The sequence below is a fragment of the Entelurus aequoreus genome, linkage group LG15, assembly GCF_033978785.1.
Source record: "Entelurus aequoreus isolate RoL-2023_Sb linkage group LG15, RoL_Eaeq_v1.1, whole genome shotgun sequence".
NCBI lineage: Eukaryota > Metazoa > Chordata > Actinopteri > Syngnathiformes > Syngnathidae > Entelurus > Entelurus aequoreus.
In genome coordinates this window covers 46,465,792-46,491,520 of record NC_084745.1, presented here as the reverse complement: position 1 = coordinate 46,491,520, position 25,729 = coordinate 46,465,792, and the positions used below count along the sequence as shown (strand labels likewise).

The 25,729-nt window shown below is 39.2% G+C and overlaps 2 protein-coding genes across 2 annotated transcripts in view; one reads left to right on the top strand and one right to left on the bottom strand.

The window, feature by feature from the left end:
- rnf32 (ring finger protein 32) overlaps nt 1-25,729 on the top strand; it is a 282,695-nt gene that overhangs the window by 11,586 nt on the left and 245,380 nt on the right. The gene's annotated exons all lie outside the window — the stretch shown is intronic.
- On the bottom strand, nt 1,064-19,222 carry shha (sonic hedgehog signaling molecule a). Its single transcript, XM_062021640.1, has 3 exons — nt 18,897-19,222; nt 3,157-3,418; nt 1,064-2,722 (listed from the first exon to the last, which is right to left on the bottom strand). The coding sequence occupies exons 1-3, from the start codon at nt 19,197-19,199 to the stop codon at nt 2,049-2,051; spliced, it is 1,239 nt and encodes a 412-aa protein (XP_061877624.1). The 5' UTR covers nt 19,200-19,222; the 3' UTR covers nt 1,064-2,048.

Below are 25,729 nucleotides of genomic sequence, written 5' to 3'. Positions count from 1 at the left end.
TTTTAAATTTGTTTTAACTATTAAATGAACCAAAAATATGACTTATTTTATCTTTGTGAAAATATTGGACACAGTGTGTTGTCAAGCTTATGAGATGCGATGCAAGTGTAAGCCACTATGATTTACTTTTTATAAATGTCTAATGATAATGTCAATGAGGGATTTTTAATCACTGCTATGTTGAAATTGTAACTAATATTGATACTGTTGTTGATAATATTCATTTTTGTTTCACTACTTTTGGTTTGTTCTGTGTCGTGTTTGTGTCTCCTCTCAATTGCTCTGTTTATTGCAGTTCTGAGTGTTGTTGGGTTGGGTTTGCTTTTGGAATTGGATTGCATTGTTATGGTATTGCTGTGTATTGTTTTGTTGGATTGATTAATTTTAAAAAAAATCAACCAAAAAAAAAAATTTTTTATAAATGAGAATCGATTCTGAATCGCACAACGTGAGAATCGCGATTCGAATTCGAATCGATTTTTTCCCACCCCCCTAGGGAATATGTTCCCCATACTAAAGTGTTACCATGTTTTTTTACTGGTGCACAAAATGAACCGTGCATGAACATCACCTTGTTCAAAGAACAAAACCAACACAGTGCATAAACTCACAACAAATTACACACCTGCAAATCAGTGTGACTTCTGCTGTTGCCGTATCCGTAATACGCCGATAGGGAGAAGTTTTTATTTACACGATGAGTCGGGTGTGTCTCGACCCTCACCGAACCCCTAGGATTCGATGGAACCCAGGTTAAGAACCACTGCCATTACAAGAGAGCGAGTCCTGGAAAATGGTACCAAAAACAAAACAAAACTCAGTTCCGGCCCCGAGCTTTTCTTCTTAACTCACATTATGGGTCCAAAGGGAAAGGATTGATGACTTTAATGACGTCACGCGTTTTTTTTTTAAAAGGCATGGCGAGGGCCGAGTGTGAGACTTCGGCGGAGGGGCCAACAAACAGTCTTGTGTTTAATTTGTCTGCCAGATAGAAGTTATTTGCAGAGGGCAAACCTCGTTAAATCTGACAAGGGCTCTCAACATTTCGCAAGCAGGCAAAAGGTTTTTCAAAGTGCAAAATCTCCATTTAAAAAGTTTCCCCTCTCTCTCTCCTTCCAATGGCTTGTTAGTTTGCAAAGAACAAAGATAGCGAGTCCAAGTTTGAACATGTTCTTTATGTCATTTTTCGTAATAAACATATAAATAATAAACTCTAGACACGTGGCCCTGTTATGAAAGTTATAACTTGTTATTGTTCTGCCTATAGAGTCAAACTGTGCATCTGCCGCAGGTCAATCGCTACAAAACTATTCTTACAAAACAAGAGAAAAATACATTTTAGTACATTTACATGAGTTGTTAATTTATTCCAGACTACTTTGAACTGTCACTCAAGTTTGCTTCGCATTTTCTCTCGGAGGAAAACGGACGAAACAAGTAGAAAAGAAATCAAAGTAGAGGCGAGGCAGAATATCTGTCTCTCTCTCTGACAACGTAAGTCCTCCAAAAAAATACAATAAAACATCTCAATAGCAGTACAATATTTTTTTTTTTTGTTGTTGAATTTTTTCCAATACTTTTAGCCAATACTACTGTATTTAAATTAAAATATATTCTCATATCTTTACACTATTTCAAATAACGAAATGTGATTTCTGTCAAAATCTAATTTACAATTCTGTGTATAAAAATATAATTTATGTCACCCCGCCGGCTTTGTTCTCCCCAAAATATAAGAGTCAGCTGCACACATATATTTATACATATATCTGTATGTATATACCGTACGTATGCACATATCAACACATAGCTACTTCTTTTCTCTTCTTTTTTGTCGCTATTGGAGATATAGAAAAATAGATTATGCACAATGTTGCCAGTTCATGTGAGAATAAATTATTCAAACGTAAGGCTCCGTTCATTCTTGGAAAGGGCGAAGAAGAAGAAGAAGAAGGAGGAGGAGAAGAATAAATATCCACCGCAAGCTCGCTTCTTCCGGTTTTTTTTAACCATCTTTTGCAGCTCCATCTTTGAAGAGAAACAAAGTTTCAGCTGGAGGGGGACGATACCCCGAGGGGGTGGAGGGCGCGGGGGTCCAAAAGCCACGTTCCTGCCTGGTAGAGCACCTGGGAGTACCAGTGCACGCCGTCCTTCTGGGCGCCGGGCCGCCTCTGCGCGCCCCACAGCAGCGACGACACCCAGTGGGCGAGCCGGAGGGGCGCCAGGGCCCGGTGCGCCAGCTGGTGGTCCTGTACCACGGCGTAGCACGACGCCAGCACCCGGTCCACCACCAGCGTCCCCTGCACAGTCACAGGCGCGAAGGAGCCCACCCGCTCCTCGGTGGAGACACGGGACACCGTGGCGGCCCGCAGACGCCCGCCGTCCGGCACCAGCACCCGGTGGCCCGGCCGCACCCGGCTGGCGAACACGGCCCGGGCGCTCCCCCCTGCTGTGGAGTTGGGGCTGACGAAGAGGAGGTGCGCCGCCGTCAGCGCGATCCTGTGGCCGCCGTCGGCCTCGATCACGTAGAAGAGCCTCCTGGTGGTGGAGTCGCGGTCGATGAAGGCGATGAAGTCCGTGAAGACCAAGTTGCCGTCGCCGTCCGCCGCCAGGACCCTGTCCCCCCCTTGGAGGTCCTCGACCGCCTTGGTGGAGCCGTCCTGCAGGGTGACCGAGGAGGACCCCGGGAAGCAGCCCCCGGACTTGGCCGCCACCGAGTTTTCTGCGCAAAACACACAAATTCATATCAGCAAAAACACCACCTCGCCCGTCCCCCCCGCTGACCCTCGGTGCATGATGCGTATTGGCTGTCTGAGACCCCCAAACGTGTTCCGGATGAAAAGCCGCCATTGTCATGAAAAGTCTGCTGTTATATTTGCTCAGGTGCCGTTAGTGTTATTTAAATGAACCCCCCCCCCCCCCCCCCCCTTCTTTAAACGCCTCCATCTTGTTGGCCTGGTGGACGTCCTCACATACCAGGATCATGCCAACACAAGAAGGGGGGTCCAGAGGGGGGGCTTTAATCTTCTGTTAGGATGCTCGGCCATGAAGCGCATTAAACCCCCAAATGACGCCTTGAATCATTCATGATGCATTCACTTGTTTTGTTTAGGGCCGCAAACAAACTTGTCCCCGTAAAAAAAAAAAGTGTCCTACCTGCTTTGACCGAGCAGTGAATGTGCGCTTTGGACTCGTAGTAGACCCAGTCGAAGCCGGCCTCCACCGCCAGCCTGGACAAGGTGCCGTACTTGCTCTTGTCCCGGTCCGACGTGGTGATGTCCACCGCCCGGCCCTCGTAGTGGAGGGACTCCTCGAAGTGGTGGCCGTCCTCGTCCCAGCCCTCGGTGACGCGCAGCTTGACCCCGGGCCACTGGTTCATCACCGAGATGGCCAGAGAGTTCAGCTTGTCTTTGCACCTCTGTCCAACAAGACACAGGACATTGGAACCCTGGACAGTCTGAGGAGGTTCTTGTATGTTGCACTTTCACACCGCAAAATATTGACCATTTTACCACAATGCACTGTAAAAAACAACCATAGAATTTACGAGGGGTGCTCAAAAAAATGGATTCACATCCGAATCGTAATTCTTACTTAATCCGATCCTAAACTGATTCATAATTTTCTAGAATCCATTTCGCAAAACAAACAAAATTATTTACAATTTTGCTTAAGAATGCACCTTTTTAAAAAGAAAATTTTATGCCATCTCCGTGCTTACTTGCTACGCTGGCAGCGGAGAAGAACTTTTGTAACCCGGAACTTGCTTTGAAAAGGTTTTGGAAATTGTTACACCAAATGTTATGAGAATCAGTTTGAATCAAGTACCGATTCTGAATCGAATCATCACACCAGGAATCGGAATCGAACCATGAGTTGTTGTAAGATTTGCATCTTTAGAAATTACGCAAAAAAAATGGAAGCTCAGACGCCAGAATTGTATCGTAGAAATAACAATGGTACTGGAACTTATTTTGAAAAGGTTGTTATATAATTGTTACACCAAATATTACGAGAATCAGTTCGAATCAAGATCCGATTTTGAATCGAATCGTCACACCAGGAATCGGAATCGAACCATAAGTTGTTGTAAGATTTGCATCTTTAGAAATTATTGTAAAAAAACGGCAGCTCAGACGCCAGAATTTTATCGGAAAATTAACAGTGGTAGCGTTTTTCCATTCACAGTAATGCACTGTAAAAACAGAGGCCGTAGATTTTACGGTAAAAAACTGGCAGCTCAATAACTAGAATTTGACCAAAAAAATACCAGTGGTACCGTTCTTATAATAATGTTAATGCACTGTTAAAACAACAACCGCAGATTTTATGGTAGAAAGTTAGCATATCAATTGCGAGAACTGTGCCGTAAAAATAACAGTGGTACTGGAACTTGTTTTGAAAAGGTTGTATTATAATTTTTATACCAAATGTTACGAGAATCAGTTTGAATCAAGAACCGATTCTCAATCGAATCATCACACTAGGAATCGTAATCAAACAGTCAGTTGTTGTAAGATTTGCATCTTTAGAGTTTACGTAAAAAAACTGAGGGCACTGACACCAGAATTTTAATCCAAAAAATAAAAGTGGCACACTTTTTCCATTAACCGTAAAACACAGTAAAACAACAACTGTAGATTTTGCGTGAAAAACCTAGTAGCTCAGTTGCCAGAGTTTTATCGGAAAATTAACAGTGATAGTGTCTTTCCATTCACAGTAATGCACTGTAAAAACAGCGGCAGTAGATTTTACGGTAAAAAACTGGCAGCTCAGTAACTAGAATTTTACCAAAAAATACCAGTGGTACTGTTCTTACAATAATGGTAATGCCCTGTTAAAACAACAACCGCAGATTTTACGGTCGAAAGTTAACATATCAGTTGCCAGAATTGTATCGTAAAAATAACAGTGGTACTGGAACCTGTTTTGAAAAGGTTGTTATAATTGTTACACCAAATATTACGAGAATCAGTTTGAATCAAGATCCCATTTTGAATCGAATCATCACACCAGGAATCAGAATCGAACCATGAGTTGTTGTAAGATTTGCATCTTTAGAAATTACGCAAAAAAACTGGCAGCTCAGACGCCATAATTTTATCGGAAAAATAACAGTGGTAGCGTTTTTCCATTCACAGTAATGCACTGTAAAAACAACGGCCGTAGATTTTACAGTAAAAAACTGGCAGCTCAGTAACTAGAATTTGACCAAAAAAATACCAGTGGTACCGTTGTTACAATAATGTTAATGCACTGTAGAAACAATAACCACAGATTTTACGGTAGAAAGTTAGCATATCAGTTGTCAGAATTGTACCGTAAAAATAAAAGAGGTACTGGAACATGTTTTGAAAAGGTTGTATTATAATTTTTATACCAAATATTACGAGAATCAGTTTGAATCAAGAACCGATTCTCAATCGAATCATCACACTAGGAATCGGAATCAAACCGTCAGTTGTTGTAAGATTTGCATCTTTAGAGTTTACTTAAAAAAACGGAGGGCACTGACACCAGAATTTTAATCAAAAAAATAAAAGTGGTACACTTTTTCCATTAACCGTAAAACACCGTAAAACAACAACTGTAGATTTTGCGTGAAAAACCTAGTAGCTCAGTTGCCAGAATTTTATCGGAAAATTAACTGTCATAGCGTTTTTCCATTTACAGTAATGTACTGTAAAAACAACGGCCGTAGATTTTACGGTAAACAACTGGCAGCTCACTAACTAGAATTTTACCAAAAAATAACAGTGGTACTGTTCTTACAATAATGGTAATGCACTGTAAAAACAACAACCGCAGATTTTACGGTAAAAAGTTAGCATATCAGTTGCGAGAACTGTGCCGTAAAAATAACAGTGGTACTGGAACTTGTTTAAATAGGTTGTATTAACATTCTTACACCAAATGTTACGAGAATCAGTTTGAATCAAGAACCGATTCTGAATCGAATCATCACACCAGGAATCGGAATCGAACCGTGAGCTCTTGTAAGATTTTGATTGAATGATTGAGACTTTTATTAGTAGGTTGCACAGTGAAGTACATATTCCGTACAATTGACCACTAAATGGTAACACCCGAATAAGTTGGTCAACTTGTTTAAGTCGGGGTCCACTTAAATTGATTCATGATACAGATATATACTATCATATATACTATCATCATAATACAGTCATCACATAAGATAATCACATTGAATTATTTACATTATTTACAATCAGGGGTGTGGAGGGGGGGGGGGGTATGGACATCAAGTAGTGGACATAGAGAGAGAGAGAGAGAGAGAGAGAGAGAGAGAGAGAGAGAGAGAGAGAGAGAGAGAGAGAGAGAGAGAGAGAGAGAGAGAGAGAGAGAGAGATCAGAAGTCATAAGAAAAAGAAAAAGTATCTGCATTTGATTGTTTACATTTGATTATTAGCAATCCGGGGAGGGTGTTAGTTTAGGGTTGTAGCTGCCTGGAGGTGAACTTTTATTGCGGTTTTGAAGGAGGATAGAGATGCCCTTTCTTTTATACCTGTTGGGAGCGCATTCCACATTGATTTGCATCTTTAGAATTAACGTTAAAAAAAACTGAGGGCTCTGACACCAGAATTTTATCGAAAAAATAATAGTGGTACACTTTTTCCATTTACAGTAAAACACTGTAAAACAACAACTGTAGATTTTATGTAAAAAACCTAGCAGCTCAGTTGCCAGAATTGTATTGGAAAATTAACAGCGGTAGCGCGTTTCCATTCACAGTAATGCACTGTAGAAACAACGGCCGTAGATTTTACGGTAAAAAACTGGCAGCTCACTAACTCGAATTTTACCAAAAAATACCAGTGGTACTGTTCTTACAATAATTGTAATGCACTGTAAAAAAAATTAACCACAGAATCAAACCGTCAGTTGTCTTTAGAAATTACGGTAAAAAACTGGCAGCAGAGACAGCAGAATTTTATCGGAAAATTAACAGTGGTAGTGTTTTTCCATTCACAGTAATGCACTGTAAAAACAACAACCGCAGATTTTACGGTAAAAAGTTAGCATATCGGTTGCGAGAACTGCACCGTAAAAACATCAGTGGTACTGGATCTTGTTTTGAAAAGGTTGTTATATAATTGTTACACCAAATGTTCCGAGAATCAGTTTGAATCAAGAACCGATTTTGAATCGAATCATCACACAAGGAATCTGAATCGAACCGTAAGTTGTTGTAAGATTTGCATCTTTAGAAATTATTAAGGGAAAAGCGGTAGGAAATGGATGGATGGATGGATGTAAAAAAACTGGCAGCTCAGTAACTAGAATTTTACCAAAAAATACCAGTGGTACCGTTTTCACAATAATGGTAATGCACCGTAAAAACCACAACCACAGATTTTACGGTAGAAAGTTAGCATATCAGTTGCCAGAACTGTACCGTAAAAATATCAGTGGTACTGGAACTTGTTTTGAAAAGGTTGTTATATAATTGTTACACTAAATTTTCCGAGAATCAGTTTGAATCAAGAACTGATTCTGAATCCAATCATCACACCAGGAATCAGAATCAAACCGTCACTCGTTGTAAGATTTGCATCTTTAGAGATTACTTAAAAAAACTGAGGGCTCTGACACCAGAATTTTAATCCAAAAAATAAAAGTGGTACACTTTTTCCATTAACCGTAAAACCACAACTGTAGATTTTGCGTGAAAAACCTAGCAGCTCAGTTGCCAGAATTTTATCGGAAAATTAACAGTGGTAGCGTTTTTCCATTCACAGTAATGCACTGTAAAAACAACAACTTTACGGTAAAAAAACCTGGCAGCTCAGTAACTAGAATTTTACCAAAAAATAACGGTGCTACCCTTTTCTTGGTAATGGTAATGCACTGTAAAAACAACAACCTGCAGATTTTACGGTAGAAAGTTAGCCTATCAGTTGCCAGAATTTTATCGTAAAAATCCAAACTTGCCATCCTATCTGTTCTTCTTCTGCCCAAGTCCGTGTCAAACTACCGTATTTTTCAGAGTATAAGTCGCTCCGGAGTATAAGTCGCACCGGCCGAAAATGCATAATAAAGAAGGGAAAAAACATATAAGTCGCACTGGAGTATAAGTCGCATTTTTTGGGGAAATCCATCCATCCATCCATTTTCTACCGCTTATTCCCTTTGGGGTCGCGGGGGGCGCTGGAGCCTATCTCAGCTACAATCGGGCGGAAGGCAGGGTAATGTATTTGATAAAAGCCAACACCAAGAATAGACATTTGAAAGGCAATTTAAAATAAATAAAGAATAGTGAACAACAGGCTGAATAAGTGTACGTTATATGAGGCATAAATAACCAACTGAGAACGTGCCTGGTATGTTAACGTAACATATTATGGTAAGAGTCATTCAAATAACTATAACATTTAGAACATGCTATACGTTTACCAAACAATCTGTCACTCCTAATCGCTAAATCCCATGAAATCTTATACGTCTAGTCTCTTACGTGAATGAGCTAAATAATATTATTTGATATTTTACGCTAATGTGTTAATAATTTCACACATAAGTCGCTCCTGAGTATAAGTCGCACCCCCGGCCAAACTATGAAAAAAACTGCGACTTGTAGTCCAAAAAATACGGTACTTCCGGGTGGACTCGGTGTATTCGCAGAAGTTACGTTTCACACGCTTGATATCCGTTTTTTTCCCTATATTTGATTCAATTCATATATGCACAGTAACAAAAACATGACATATGTTTTTGTTTTATTTTTAAGAAATTATTATCAAAAAATTAAAAAAAATTCAATTTTTTTGTGTAGTTTCGGGTCGTTTAATATATGCGAAAATAGTTCAACAACATCTTAGCTTTGTGGTATTGCTGACGAAGCAAGTTCATTTTTTTTTTTTTTACCATGAACCGAGATAACTTGTGTAGCAGTGACTTTTTGAATGGTCCTCATAAGCATTCGTATTCCGATTAGTGCTGTAGTCCGATTAATCACACTTTGCAATTCTGGTTAATCATGATTAATCTTAGTAACTTGCTTGCTTGCATTATTCAAATTAACTTAAAAAAAAAACACAATATTGGGACACAAATGCAAACTTATTTTCAAAATGGACCCGTTCCAGTATCAAAACGTTCTGCTCGACCGGTAATCGTAAACTCTCCAAGGAAATTATAAAAAAGATCCCAGATTACCCAGAGTTCCCGGTTTTCCAGGACATTTTTCCCATTCAAAATAAATGGGCCATTTTTCGAACTTGCAGAGTTCCCACATTTCTCAACCGATTCAAACCGTAAAAAAATTCTAGGAATTCCCAGAATTCCCAGATATCCCGTTTTCCAAAGCCCTAGTTTCACTTTTTCCTGGAAAGTTTTCACAGTCCACATTTTTCAACCGTTTTTGAACATTCCACCTTCATAACTTTCCTCTTAGTTGGGACAACAAATGTTCCTATTTTTCTTTTCGTACAAATTCCCGAAATTTCAGGAATCCCGGAATACCCATTTTCAATTCAAACTGTTACTACGTCAACATTTTACAACCGATTCCAAATTTTTCAACGCAGACCCGTTCATATCCATCCATTTTGTACCGCTTGTCCCTTACGGGGTTGCGTGGGGTGCTGGAGCCTATCTCAGCTGCATCTAGGATAATTGTGCTGGTATCAAGTTTTTCAAAAATTCCCGGTTTTACCCAAAATTCCCAAATTGCTAGGAAATTCATAGTTCTACAACGCCCTAAATTCTTGAAATTCTGAGCCATTTTTAAACCCGAATCCGACCTTTTAACCATTCGCCCACACTACTCTTCCCATTTATCGAATGCAAAACATGTTTTCCTTTCCTCAAAATTCCCGGTTTATACAAAATATATCGACTGCAAAGCCCACATTTCCCATCCTATTCGAACCGTAATTTTTTTGCCCCCAAAGCCCTAGTTTCACTACTTCCTGGAAAGTTTTTAGAGTCCACATTTTTCAACCGTTTTTGACAATTCCACCTTCATAACATTCCTCTTAGTTGGGACAACAAATGTTCCTATTTTTCTTTTCGTACAAATTCCTGGTTTGCCCGAAATTCCAAGAATTCCGAAATACCCATTCTCAATTCAAACTTGTACTACGTCAACATTTTACAACAGATTCCAAATATTTCCAAATATAATTGTGCTGGTATCAAGATTTTCAAAAATTCCCGGTTTTCCCCGAAATTCACAAATTTCCGGGAAATTCCCCTTCAAATGAATGGACATATTCATAGTTCTACAACGCCCTAAATTCTCAAAATTTTGAGCCATTTTTAAACCCGAATCCGACCTTTCAACCATCAATCCACACTACTCGTCCCATTTATCAAATGCAAAACATGTTTTCCTTTTCCCAAAATTGACGGTTTTCACAAAATATATAATCGACTGCAAAGCCCACATTTCTCAACCGATTTGAAACGTGAACATTTTTTTCCAAAGTCGTAGTTTCACTTCTTCCTAGAAAGTTTTCACAGTCCACATTTTTCAACCATTTTTGACAATTCCACTTTCATAACATCCCTCTTAGTTGGGACAACAAATGTTCCTATTTTTCTTTTCATACAAATTTCCGGTTTGCCCGAAATTCCAGGAATTCCGAAATACCCATTCTCAATTCAAACTGTTACTACGTCAACATTTTACAACCGATTCCAAATATTTCAATACAGACCCATTCATATCCTCTAGGATAATTGTGCTACTATCAAAATGTCTAAAAATTAGCGGTTTTCCCCGAAATTCCAAAATTTCCAGGAGATTCCCCTTCAAATGAATGGACGTATTCATAGTTCAACAACGCCCTAAATTCTCGAAATTCTGAGCCATTTTTAAACCCGAATCCGACCTTTCAACCGTCCACCCACACTACTCTTCCCATTTATCAAATGCAAAACATGTTTCCTTTTCTCAAAATTCCCTGTTTTCACGAAATATATAATCGACTGCAAAGCCCACATTTTTCAACCGATTCGAACTGTAAAAAAAATTCCAGGAATTCTCAGAATTCCCGGTTTTCCAAAGCCCTAGTTTCACTTCTTCCTGGAAAGTTTTCACAGTCCACATTTTTCTACCGTTTTTGACCATTCCACCTTCATAACATTCCTCTTAGTTGGGACAACAAATGTTCCTATTTTTCTTTGTGTTAAAATTCCCGGTTTTGCAGAAATTCCAGGAATTCCGAAATACCCATTCTCAATTCAAACTGTTACTACGTCAACATTTTACAACCGATTTCAAATATTTCAACACAGACCCATTCATTTCATCTTGGATAATTGTGCTGGTATGAAGATTTTTGAAAATGAGCGGTTTTCCCCGAAATTCCCAAATTTCCAGGAAATTCCCCTTCAAATGAATGGACGTATTCATAGTTCTACAACGCCCTAAATTCTAAAAAATTTGAGCCCTTTTTAAACCCGAATCCGACCCTTCAACCATCCACCCACACTACTCTTCCCATTTATCAAATGCAAAACATGTTTTCCTTTTCTCAAAATTCCCAGGTTTCACGAAATATATAATCGACTCCAAAGCCCACATTTCTCAACCAATTCGAACTGTAAAAAAATTCCAGGATTTCTCAGAATTCTCGGTTTTCCAAAGCCCTAGTCTCACTTCTTCCTGGAAAGTTTTCACAGTCCACATTTTCTACCGTTTTTGACCATTCCACCTTCATAACATTCCTCTTAGTTGGGACAACAAATGTTCCTATTTTTCTTTGTGTTAAAATTCCCGGTTTTCCCGAAATTCCAGGAATTCCGAAATACCCATTCTCAATTCAAACTGTTACTATGTCAACATTTTACAACCGATTCCAAATATTTCAACACAGACCCAATCATATCATCTCGGATAATTGTGCCGATATCAAGATTTTCAAAAATTCCCGGTTTTCCCCGAAATTCCCAAATTTCCAGGAAATTCCCCTACAAATGAACGTGTTCATAGTTCAACAACGCCCTAAATTCTCGAAATTTTGAGCCATTTTTAAACCCGAATCCGACCTTTCAACCATCCACCCACACTACTCTTCCCATTTATCGAATGCAAAACATGTTTTCCTTTTCCCCAAATTCCCGGTTTTCCCAAAATATACAATCGACTGCAAAGCCCACATTTTTCATCCGATTTGAACCGTTCCAACATCCACACACTCCGCTCACCCTGGGCATTCAAGCCACCATGTTCCTCTCCCCCCCCCCATTGATAATGAACTGGCAATACACAAACCTCTCCATATCCCACATTTCTCAACCGATTCAAAACGTTCCAACATCCACACACTCCACTCACCCTGGACATTTAAGCATTTCAGTTCTGCTCACGGGTATCGGCTGTCTGGAGACTTGCGCACATATGGCATTCACACACAATTGCTTCCGGAATTTCAAATTGTAGTTATTATTACTATACTCCCTAATCTTTGCACTGAAGCTTCCATTGACCTGATCACTGACTGTACAACATTCCTTTGGTGTAACCGTCCACGGTTAAGGTGAAATCAATCACGTTATTAGTCTGCGTTTATACATGATTAATACGAACATTTCTTCGTGATTAATCACACCAGTTAAAGTGTTTAACTTTGACAGCTCAAATTCAAATAAAATGCAAAAATGTGGGTTACGAGCCTCCCCACCGATAGTTGGTGTACAAAGTTAAAACAATTGGGGCAGCTTAGTCACCAGAATTGTTATGGAAAAAATAAATTTTTTTAATTTACAGTAATTCAGTGAAGTACATTTTATGATAAAATCCTGGCGACTGAGCTGCCAGTTTTTTACTGTAAAATTTACAGATTTATTTTGTCAAATTTTTTTTTACACGGTAGCGTAAGATCCGACCAAAACACTCACTCTTACTCACTAGCATTAGCTTGTAGCTAAAGATCGACATAACTGTGGTTTTCCAACCATGAGATGGTAGAAATGGATTGTGAAGGGTGAAAATAATAGAATTAAAGGAAGTCATCAAAAACATGACCGCTAGCTAGCTCGGGAAAACAGTTTGAGCGTAGCACTGCAAGTCTGCTTGTACTGAAGCAGAATGAGTCGATACAACACCGGCCAAGGACATTAAAACAAATCTAAACCGCGGACATTTATCCATGAAAATATGGAGTAGCTGCTGATGGTGTGTTTGACGGAGAAGCAGCTAGCATGAGATACGGAACACTGTAAAAATTGCCATTTTAAATTTGCAGCAAATGACTAGCTAATAATTGCGTTACTTTGACAGTAATATTTACAGTAATTTACTGTGAACCAGCCATTTACTGTAACTTCAGAGTCGTGATTTTTACAGTTGATCATAATAAAGTTACAAGTAAATGCTGTAACTTCACAATTGTAATTTTATAGTAAATTAGTCTGTCGTTTTAACTACGAAAAACCCCTTCAGAGAAATAGTTTGAATTTACAGTAATATGTCAATATTACAGGACTATGATTGTGGAATTTTACTGTGAAATAACAGTTAATTGAAATAGGTTATTGTACATTTTACAGTCATTTGTTGCAATGTTACAGTACATTTTGATTACTGTATTTCACTGTGGAAAAAATACTTATAAATTAATAAAATCTTTATACTGTGACGCAGAATGAGTCAATACGTCAGCCAAGTAGGTTAGAATAATATCTCAACGGTGGACATTTATCCATGAAAATATGGAGAAGCTGCTGGTGGCGTGTTTGACGTAGACGATACCACAGAAGTCCACTCTCCAAGGTGCATGCTCTACCTCAACGATCCTTCAAACTGTGGTATATGTACCACAGTTTGACTGAATTACAGTGTTTATTTTTATTTGTATTACTGTTCAAACTGTGTGTAATGTTACAGTGGCCAAAAATAGTAAATATACCAATGGCATGGCTCGGTTGGTAGAGCGGCCGTGCCAGCAACTTGAGGGTTCCTGGTTCAATCCCCAGCCATCAGTGTGTGAACGTGGAAATAGTGTCAAAGCGCTTTGAGTACCTTGAAGGTACAAACGTGCTATACAAGTATATAACCCATTTACCATTTATTTACCATTTAAATAAATCCTTGTTTTTAACAAATACTTAGGCCTACTACGCGACTGTATTTTAACCTTAGTCATTATGCCGGCACCTGGAGAGACACATTTTTTCTGAGGTATTACTCGGTGGAAAGAAAGTTTTATTAATACATGGCTTCATAAAACTACTGTTGTAGTACATTCTATTGTATTGTTTTTATACAAGGTGTATTATCTAAAAGTTAGAGTATAGGATTGCTTATTATTTTTATTGGATAATAGTCTGTTTATTTCAATTCTTAGTTTTTTTCTTTATTACCTCTTGTGTAATTTATTTTTACCCCATATTTGTTCCCACTACCGCACCTTAAATTGGAGTCCTTAATCTCGTTATATGCAAAATATAATGACAATAAATTCCATTCTATTCTATTCTATTCTATATATTTAAAAGGTATGTCACGTGTCAAAATGGTGCTGTTTCAAAGGGGCTAAGCACAAATTGATCTTAATTAAATTCAATGGGCTATTTCGCAATATGTGTTTCTACATCAGTGTTTTTCAGCCTTTTTTGAGCCGAGGCACATTTTTTGCGTTGAAAAAACCCGTAGGCACACCACCAGCAGAAATCGTTAAAAAACAAAACTCAGTTGACAGTAAAAAGTCGTTGTCGCAATTGTCGGATATGAATTCAAACCATAACCATAACCATAACCAACCATGCATCACCATAGCTCTTGCCTCAAAGTAGGTGTACTGTCACCACCTGTCACATCCCGCCGTGACTTATTTTGAGTTTTTCTGTGTTTTCCTGTGTGTAGTGTTTTAGTTCTTGTCTTGCGCCCCTATTTTGGTGTTGATTGTCATGTCATGTACGAATGTACTTTGTGGACGCCGTCTGCTCCACACGCTGTAAGTCTTTGCTGTCGTCCAGCATTCTGTTTTATGTTTACTTTGGAGCCAGTTCAGTTTTAGTTTTGTTCTGCATAGCCTTCCCTAAGCTTCAATGTCTTTTCTTAGGGGCACTCACCTTTTGTTTATTTTTGGTTTAAGCATCAGACACCTTTTTACCTGCACACTGCCTCCCGCTGTTTCCGACATCTACAAAGCAATTAGCTACCGGCTGAGTATTACACGGTTACTCCGCCGAGCTCTAGGCAGCACCGACACTCAACAACAACACATAATTTGCCGACTATAATTCAGTGGTTCTTTACCTTGTTGGAGGTACCGAACCCCACCAGTTTCCTATGCGCATTCACCGAACCCTTCTTTAGTGAAAAATAAAATGTTTTTTTTTTTCAAATTCAAGACAAAGTTATATGTTTTTGGTAACACTTTATTATGGGGAACATATTCTAAGTAACAAAGACTTAATTTAGAGTTATTTGGTTAGGGTTTGGGTTAGAGGGTTAGGGCCAGGGTTAGAGGGTTAGGGTTATAATAAGGCCATGCCGAATAAGGCATTAATAAGTACTTAATAATGACTAGTTAAGAGCCAATATGTTACTAATTTGCATGTTAATAAGCAACTAATTAATGGTGAATATGTTCCCCAAACTAAAGTGTTACCATGTTTTTTTACTGGTGCACAAAATGAACCGTGCATGAACATCACCTTGTTCAAAGAACAAAACCAACACAGTGCCTAAACTCACAACAAATTGCACACCTGCAAATCAGTGTGACTTCTGCTGTTGCCGTATCCGTAATACGCCGATAGGGAAAAGTTTTTATTTACACGATGAGTCGGGTGTGTCTTGACCTCCGCCGAACCCCTGAGCCCGACTCACCGAACCCCTAGGGTTCGATGGAACCCAGGTTAAGAACCACTGCTATAGTTACTGGTTTGCAAAAAATATTTTTAACCCAAATAGGTGAAATTAGATCATCTCCCACTGCCGCGGCACAGTGGTTGAAAAACACTGTTCTAGAGGGACGAGCCGTTAAACTCCTATGTGCATGCATGCGCATACACAGGTGCATAATTTTGGCGACAAAGCGGACGTGAACAGACCTTAATAGTGTAAGTTGTGCCCAACATATCGACATATTGCAGCACTTATATGACGTTTCCCTTTTTTTTTGTGGACTTACTATGCACGCCATTTCCCCGTTGTGGCATGAATAATATCCGATAGAGCATTGCTGTTGAATAAAAACGCCATGTAGGTTTAAATTAGAGATGTCCGATAATATCGGCCTGCCGATAAATGCTTTAAAATGTAATATCGGAAATTATCGGTATCGTTTTTTTTTAATTATCTGTATCTTTTTTAAACATTTTTTATTTTTTAATTTTTTTATTAAAATCAACATAAAAAACACAAGATACACTTACAATTAGTGCACCAACCCCCCAAAAAACCCTCCCCCATTTACACTCATTCACACTCATTCACACAAAAGGGTTGTTTCTTTCTGTTATTAATATTCTGGTTCCTACATTATATATCAATATATATCAATACAGTCTGCAAGGGATACAGTCCGTAAGCACACATGATTGTGCGTGCTGCTGGTCCACTAACAGTACTAACCTTTAACACTTAATTTTACTCATTTTTTATTAATTACTAGTTTCTATGTAACTGTTTTTAAATTGTTTTACTTTCTTTTTTTATTCAAGAAAATGTTTGAAATGTATTTATCTTATCTTATTTTATTTTTATTTTTTTAAAAGGACCTCATCTTCACCATACCTGGTTGTCCAAATTAGGCATAATAATGTGTTAATTCCACGACTGTATATACCGGTATTGGTTGATATCGGTATCGGTAATTAAGATTTGGACACTATCGGATATCGGCAAAAAGCCATTATCGGACATCCCTAGTTTAAATCCTCTTTCAGGCGCGATCACCGTGTTGTGATGTTAGGAAGTGAGCGTCTCGGTTAAAGCGAGCTGACCATGAAATATTGATAAGAGCCCGCATTCGCTTCACTGCTCTATAACATAAATGCACCGCCACCATCATTTCTGTCATCTTTTTTTTTTTTTTTTTTTTTTTTTTTTTTTTAAATTCTCACCACGCCGCGCGGCAACACGCGTGGCGGCAAACGCGATCAATAATCCCCTCAATAATTGTTCATTATCGGCGGGAAGAGGAGCCAGACAACTTGTGTCCTGCAGTGAAAGATCTTTTTGTAGCACGACTTTTATTCTTATTTCCACGCGTGTGCGTGTAGATGTGTGTGTGTGTGTGGGGGGGCTTTATGAATGCATCACACTTGTAGAATTGCGTGGACTCACACGCACGCGTTCTAAAACGGTTAAAGCGACGTCTGTTTATTAATTCATCAGGGCGTGTGTCGCGGATCAAGCCCAATTCCACGCACTCACCCCCCACCCACACCTGTCCGCGCAAACAACAATCTATATAATAACTTCTTTTTTTTTGACACGAACAAATTCGTTTCCTGTATGTGGAATTTTCACGCAAAAAAAAAAAATAAAAAAAATAATTAATGAATCTTTCTGTGTGGAGTTTGCATGTTCTCCCCGTGACTGCGTGGGTTCCCTCCGGCTTCCTCCCACCGCCAAAAACACGCACCTGGGGATAGTTTGATTGGCAACACTAAAATTGGCCCTAGTGTGTGAATGTTGTCTGTCTATCTGTGTTGGCCCTGCGATGAGGTGGCGACTTGTCCAGGGTGTGCCCGCCTTCCGCCCGAATGCAGCTGAGATAGGCCCCAGCACCCCCCGCGACCCCGAAAGGGACAAGCGGTAGAAAAATGGATGTATGGATGGATGGATGGAATATTCACCAAACACCGCCGCGCCACGCATCCGTGCGTCCACCCAGCGTTCGTGCGTAAAAGCGCGCCGTGCGCCCTGGTTGAGCGCATCACCAGGAGGAGATTGGTTGACGCGTAAGGTAATAATTCGTCTTCTTATTCATCAAAAAGAAGGAAAAAAACACAAATTTGAGAGTATTTAGGAGAGAAGAAGAATGGAAGGTGACAATTGTTAATTGCGCACTGACTAGTAATTGAGAAGAATAAACATGACTCGATTTTTAGGAGGTGAAGACTGCGTGGAAATATCTGGCAATATTCCTATTTTTTCCCTCGTCGATATTTTTCATGTCACGCCCCTTCCTCATCATCACATTTTAAATGATCCACGGCTGGCCCCACTATGGACTGGATTCTCACACACTGTTAACTAGATCCACTCCACGTCCATTGCACTGGTCACCCATGGCGGGGTCCCCCCCCACTTCTCATTGTAATCCCATTGGGTTGAGTTTTTTCCTTGCCCTGATGTGGGGGTCTGAGCCGAGGATGTCGCTGTGGCTTGCGCAGCCCTTTGAGACACTCGTGATTTATGGCTATATAAGTCAACTTTGATCGATTGATATATTTTCAATGGAATATATAAAATGTTGGTGTTGTTTACTTGAGTCATATTGCAGTCTACACATATATCTTGTGTGCGACTGCCATTATATTGCACACTCGTGATTTATGGCTGTATAAATAAACTTTGATTGATTGATTGATTGATCATCACAATCGTTACAAATTACGCGCAGAAAAAACCCAAAAAAACAGTATTCTGGATTCACAAAAATGCGCGTTTTTGTCCCTCTCTGTCCTTTTTGTCCTTTCAAGTCCACTATAAATAAAGCGTGGAGTGTAAATAAACCCCCCCCCCCCCCCCCCCCCCCCTCAGCCCCACGGTCATAAATGTGAGTTAAATGCAGAGAGCAGGAGGAGGATACAAATATAGATATGAGCAGGAGGTGGACATGAATATTTCAAGTATGCTCTCCTCATGCCTTCATCTTGTCCTTCCATATACGCAGTCCCGGTCCGCACAGACCCGGTGCAGGACTGGTGCGTTCAAGGCCCCCCCGGAGAGGAGAAGCGCGGCGTCTTACCTGAGTCATGAGCCTGTCCGCGCCGGTGTTCTCCTCATCCTTGAAGATGATGTCCGTGTTGTAGTTGGGGGTGAGCTCTTTAAAGCGCTCCGAGTTGCGGGTGATCTTGCCCTCGTACCTGCCGCTGGCCCCCAGGGTCTTCTCGGCCACGTTGGGGATGAACTGCTTGTAGGCGAGAGGTGTGAGCTTCTTGGGGTGCCTCCTCCTGCCGTAGCCCCGGCCCGGCCCGCATCCCCTGCCGGGGGACACCAGCAAGGACGAGCCGATGACAGCCAGCAGGACTATTCTGGTCCACATCAGCATCTTATTATTATTATTATTTTTTTTTTTTTGTGTGTGTGTGACAAGGAGGGGGTTGGGGGTGGGGAGGGCGTGCGTCCTTCAGGAGGTGGCCGCCTCTCGGTGCGCCTGTGCCGGCTCTCTCCGCGCCCTCGTCGCCCTCTTCTCTGCTAGCGTGGCAGGTGCGGAAAGGAACGTCTCGCACGCACGTCCACCGGCCACATCCAAGCCTCGTCTCTCGCAGCAGGGGGGGGCAAAAAAAAAAAAAAAAGAAAAAAAAAAAAGAAGATCTTTCACTTGACTTTCATGGAGTCCACGCACCCCCCCCTTAAAAAAAGCAAAGCGGCGCGTCTTTTAGTGGAGCTGCAGACCTCCTGAGTGAGAGAGCCGCTTTTACTGCTTTGTATTATAGCAGCGATCTATAGCAGGGGAGGGACTTGATTGGCTGCCTCCTCCTGGGAGAGCACCAAAAAAAAAAAAAAAAAAAAAAAAAAAAAAAAAAAAGCCCTTAAAAGATGTCTTCTTGCACCTGAGTGGGAGGGAGGGGCTCCTCTTCATGGGAAAACATCAATTATAAAGCACCTCCTCCTCTTTCTGCCCAACTTTCCTCCTGGACAGCTCCTGCCTGTCAGCACAGTCTTTTCTTGGAGCCGTCCTCACGATTCAATACCGCTATACATATCGCGATAGAGTACTGCGATATTTACGGTGTTTTTTTTTATTACAGCAAATTCCTGTAAAACTTTCATTTTACGCTGACATTTGCTCTGTGAAAAAAAAAATATATTTCAAAATATGGTAACAATTTTTTTTTTACCTTGGTAGCATTTTTCCATTTACAGTAACACACTGTAAAAAAAAAGTTTTAAAAACCGTTGATTTTCTGATTAAAAAAAAAAAAAAGGCAGCTCAGTTGCCAAAATTTTACCGTAACAGGGTTTTTCAATTGACTGTAAGACGGTGTAAAAACCACCGTAAATCCATCCATCCATTTTTCTACCGCTTGTCCCTTTCATGTTACTGTAAAATTCTTGCGACTGTGCTGCCAGTAAAATCTAAAAACAAGTGAATGTGAATGGAAAAATGCTAGCACTTTTATTTTTTACAGTAAAAATCGAGCGACTAAGCTGTCAGTTTTTTTTTTTTTTTTTTTACTGTAAAATCTATGGTCATTAAAAAAATTGTTTCATTTAAACTGTAAAATCTAGAGTTATATTTTATTACTGTGTATAGAAAAACGGAACCACTATTATTTTTAGGATAAAATTCTGGGCTACCAGTTTAATATTGTTGTTGTTTTTTTTACACCAATTTACAGAATTTAACATTTACAGTGTTTTTTTCCCCACCAATTTACAGTAAATTGAAAAACCCTACCATTGTTATTGTTGTGGTAGAATTCTGGCGTCTGAGTAGCCAGTTTTGTTTTTACAGTGCACTACTGTACATTGAAAAAACACACCGATCTACAGTCGTTGTTTTTATAGCGAAATCGTGTAAATCTTTAATTTTACGGTGGACATTTGCTCTGTGAAAAAAAAAAATCTTTAAAAATATGGTATTTTTCCATTTACAGTAATACACTGTAAAAAAAATGTTTTAAAAACCGTTGATTTTCTGATAAAAAAAAAAAAAAGGCAGCTCAGTTGCCCAAATTTGACCGTAACAGGGTTTTTCAATTTACTGTAAGTCGGTGTAAAAACCACCGTAAATCCATCCATCCATTTTTCTACCGCTTGTCCCTTTCGGAGTCGCGGGGGTTGCTGGAGCCTATCTCATGTTACTGTAAAATTCTTGCGACTGTGCTGCCAGTAAAATCTAAAAACAAGTGAATGTGCATGGAAAAATGCTAGCACTTATATTTTTACAGTAAAAATCGAGCGACTAAGCTGTTAGTTGTTTGTTTAGTTTTTTTACCGTAAAAATTATGGTCATTAAAAATGTTTTTTTATTCAAACTGTAAAATCTAGAGTTATATTTTATTACTGTGTATAGAAAAACGGAACCACTAATATTTTTATGGCGATTGAGCTACCAGTTTATTATTGTTGTTTTGTTTTTTTACACCAATTTACAGAATTTAACATTTACGGTGTTTTTTATAGTAAAATTCTGGCGACTGAGCTGCCAGTTTGTTTTTTTAACTGTAAAATCTAAAGTTGTTTTTATAGTTTATTTCTATAAATAGAAAAAGGGAACTACTGTTATTTTTACGTTAAAATTCTGGCGAACGAGCTGCCAGTTTATTACCGTAAAATCTACGGTCCTTGTTTTTAGATTTTACTGGCAGCAGAGTCGCAAGAATTTTACAGTTACATTTACGATGTAACTGAGCTACTGTGTTGGACAATTTCCCTTGTGGATCATTAAAGTTTGTCTAAGTCTAGGTCTAAGTTGAAAAACCCTACCATTGTTATTGTTGTGGTAGAATTCTGGCGTCTGAGTAGCCAGTTTTGTTTTTACAGTGCACTACTGTACATTGAAAAAACACACCGATCTACAGTCGTTGTTTTTATAGCGAAATTGTGTAAATCTTTAATTTTACGGTGGACATTTGCTCTGTGAAAAAAAAATCTTTAAAAATCTTTAAACATATTTTTTTTTACAGTGTGTTACTGTGAATGGGAAAATGCTAGCAATTTTATTTTTACAGTAAAAATTGAGCAAGTAAGCTGTCAGTTTTTTGTTGTTGTTTTTTACCATACAATCTATGGTCATTGTGTTTATAGTTTTTTTTCCTTTAAACTATAAAAAACAACTCCAGATTTTACAGTTTACTACTGTATATAGAAAAAGGGAACTACTATTATTTTTACGGTAAAATTCTGGGGATTGAGTCAGTCCTCATTTTTGGATTTTACTGACAGCGCAATCACCAGAATTTTACAGTAACATTCTGGTGATTGAGCTACCAGTTTATTATTGTAAAACACAGTCTTCGTTTTTGGATTTTACTGGCAGCGCAATCACCGGAATTTTAAAGTAACATTGACAATGTTTTTTGGTTTTTTTTTTACACCGATTTACAGTCACTTGAAAAACCATACCATTGTCATTGTTGTGGTAGAATTCTGGCATCTGAGTAGCCAGTTTTTTCTACGGTTCTTGTTTTTACAGTGCACTACTGTAAATTGAAAAAACACACAGTCGATGTTTTTACAGCAAAATCCTGTAAATCGAAAAACACTGCCACTTTCGTTTTTACAGTAACATTTGCATTGTAAAAAAAAAAAAGCTATACGTTTACAGTAAAAAATTGGCAGCTTAGTTGCCACAATTTGACCATTACATGTATTTTTTTTTACAGTGTATTACTGTAAATTGGAAAACACTCGCACTTTTATTTTTAAAGTAAAATTTGAGTGACTATAGCTGTCAGTTTTTTGTTGGGTTTTTTTTACCGTAAAATCTATGGTCATTGTGTTTACAGTTTTTGTTTATTTAAACTGTAAAATCTAGAGTTTATTTTATAGTTTATTACTGTATATAGAAAAAGGAAACTACAAATATTTTTACGGTAAAATTCTGGTGATTGGGCTACCAGTTTGTTACCGTAAAACACTGTCCTCGTTTTTGCATTTTACTGGCAGCGCAATCACCAGAATTTTACAGTAACATTTACGTTTTTTGTTTTTTTACACCAGTTTACAGTAAAATGAAAAACCATACCATTGTTATTGTTGTGGTAGAATTCTGGCGTCTGAGTACCGTTATTTTTACGTTAAAATTCTGGCGAACGAGCTGCCACTTTATTACCGTAAAATCTACGGTCCTTGTTTTTAGATTTTACTGGCAGCACAGTCGCAAGAATTTTACATCTGTGAAGGCGCCATTAATGCTGAAAGGTACATACAGGTTTTGGAGCAACATATGTTGCCATCTAAGCAACGTTATCATGGACGCCCCTGCTTATTTCAGCAAGACAATGTCAAGCCACGTGTTACAACAGCGTGGCTTCCTAGTAAAAGAGTGCGGGTACTAGACTGGCCTGCCTGTAGTCCAGACCTGTCTCCCATTGAAAATGTGTGGCGCATTATGAAGCCTAAAATACCACAACGGAGACCCCCGGACTGTTGAACAACTTAAGCTGCACATCAAGCAAGAATGGGAAATAATTCCACCTGAAAAGCTTCAACAATGTGTCTCCTCAGTTCCCAAACGTTTACTGAGTGTTGTTAAAAGGAAAGGCCATGTAACACAGTGGTGAACATGCCCCTTCCCAACTACTTTGGCACGTGTTGCAGCCATGAAATTCTAAGTTAATTATTATTTGCAAAAAAAAAATTACGTTTATAAGTTTGAACATCAAATATGTTGTCTTTGTAGTGCATTCAATTGAATATGGGTTGAAAAGTATTTGCAAATCATTGTATTCCGTTTATATTTACATCTAACACAATTTCCCAACTCATATGGAAACGGGGTTTGTACATGTATTTGCTGATTGTATTTCAAAACCTCACTCCTGTTACGTTCAAGCCTGTTACTCAAATGAGTCTTCTCCAGCTTGAGCTTGGTCAAAACATATTTTGAGTACTTAAATATGTGTATTATCAGATTGAGAGTTGAAAAAGGAGAGAAATGTATTTTGAAAAACATAAGCAAATAGGGGTGATTCAATGGCTGCTATAGCTTTGTTGTTGTTAGTGTGTCATTAAACTTCATCCTGGCTGACCTCCATGTTGGCTCGTCGGCCGACTACCTGCCGCTGGCTGACGACCGCCAATAATGGCGTGGACGCTTATTGGCAAGTGTAGCCTGAAGCCTCTGACGAATTACGCAAACAATGTATTTAAAACATTTTTTTTAAAAAGTTTGTTCCCTTCCTATCAAACCAGTAGCAGGCTATCAGTCTGTACTGTTATAATATGTGTCAAACAGAACACTTTTGTCAGTGCACTTCAATAAGTATACTGTCTACACTGTGTACTGAGTTCCTTATTGGAAACCACAATCACAATATTTGCTAGTGGTGCCAGGAAAAAAATCGATTCACATCCGAATCGCAATTCTTTTTGATTATGATTCTGAATTTATAAAAAAAAATTCAAGGATCGATTTATTAAAAGACGTTTTTTAGGCTATCTCCATTAGAGATGTCCGATAATGGCTTTTTTGCCGATATCCGATATTCCGATATTGTCCAACTCTTAATTACCGATTCCGATATATACAGTCGTGGAATTAACGCATTATTATGCCTAATTTTGTTGTGATGCCCCGCTGGATGCATTAAACAATGTAACAAGGCTTTCCAAAATAAATCGACTCAAGTTATGGAAAAAAATGCCAACATGGCACTGCCATATTTATTATTGAAGTCACAAAGTGCATTATTTTTTTTAACATGCCTCAAAACAGCAGCTTGGAATTTGGGACATGCTCTCCCTGAGAGAGCATGAGGTGGTTGAGGTGGGCGGGGTTGGGAGGGGGGCTGGGTTGAGGTGGGGGAATAGCGGGGGGTGTATATTGCAGCGTCCCGGAAGAGTTAGTGCTGCAAGGGGTTCTGGGTATTTGTTCTGTTGTGTTACGGTGCGGATGTTCTCCCGAAATGTCATTCTTGTTTGGTGTGGGTTCACAGTGTGGCGCATATTTGTAACAGTGTTAAAGTTGTTTGTACGGTCACCCTCAGTGTGACCTGTATGGCTGTTGACCAAGTATGCTTTGCATTCACTTGTGTGTGTGAAAAGCCGTAGATATTATGTGACTGGGCCGTCACGCAAAGGCAGTGCCTTTAAGGTTTATTGGCGCTCTGTAATGATAAATGATAAATGGGTTATATTTGTATAGCGCTTTTCTACCTTCAAAGTACTCAAAGCGCTTTGACAGTATTTCCACATTCACCCATTCACACACACATTCACACACTGATGGAGGGAGCTGCCATGCAAGGCGCTAACCAGCACCCATCAGGAGCAAGGGTGAAGTGTCTCGCCCAAGGATACAACGGGCGTGACTAGAATGGTAGAAGGTGGGGATTGAACCCCAGTAACCAGCAACCCTCCGATTGCTGGCACGGCCACTCTACCAACTTCGCCACGCCGTTGTACTTCTCCTTACGTCCGAGTACACAGTGGCGTATTAAAAAGTCATAAATTTTACTTTTTAAAACTGATACCAATAATTTTGAAACCGATACCGATAATTTCCGATATCACATTTTAAAGCATTTATCGGCCGATAATATCGGCAGTCCGGTATTATCGGACATCTCTAATCTCCATGCTTCGTCATACCTCAACAGCCAAGACAATCTTTTGTAATCTGCAACTAATATTTTTTTCATAATATAATGTATATGCCAAATTTTACCGGTATATTACTGTATTTTCCGGACTAAAAAGGCGCACTTAAAATCCTTTTTTTCCCCTCAAAACTCGACAGTGCGCCTTATAACTTTAACTTTAACTTTAACTTTTAACTTTTAACTTTAATATCCCGGTGCGCCTAATGTATGGAATAATTCGTGTTTTACTTACCGACCTCGAAGGTATTTTATTTGGTACATGGTGAAATGATAAATGTGACCAGTAGATGGCAGTCAAACATTAGAG

Bases quoted from the DNA above. Each gene is read 5' to 3' on its own strand.
- shha (XM_062021640.1), bottom strand. From the start codon at position 19,199: ATGCTGATGTGGACCAGAATAGTCCTGCTGGCTGTCATCGGCTCGTCC. The intron at 3,419-18,896 runs GTAAGACGCCGC...CTTGTTGGACAG, and splicing joins CGGACAGGCTCATGACTCAG to AGGTGCAAAGACAAGCTGAA. The intron at 2,723-3,156 runs GTAGGACACTTT...TGTTTTGCGCAG, and splicing joins TCACTGCTCGGTCAAAGCAG to AAAACTCGGTGGCGGCCAAG.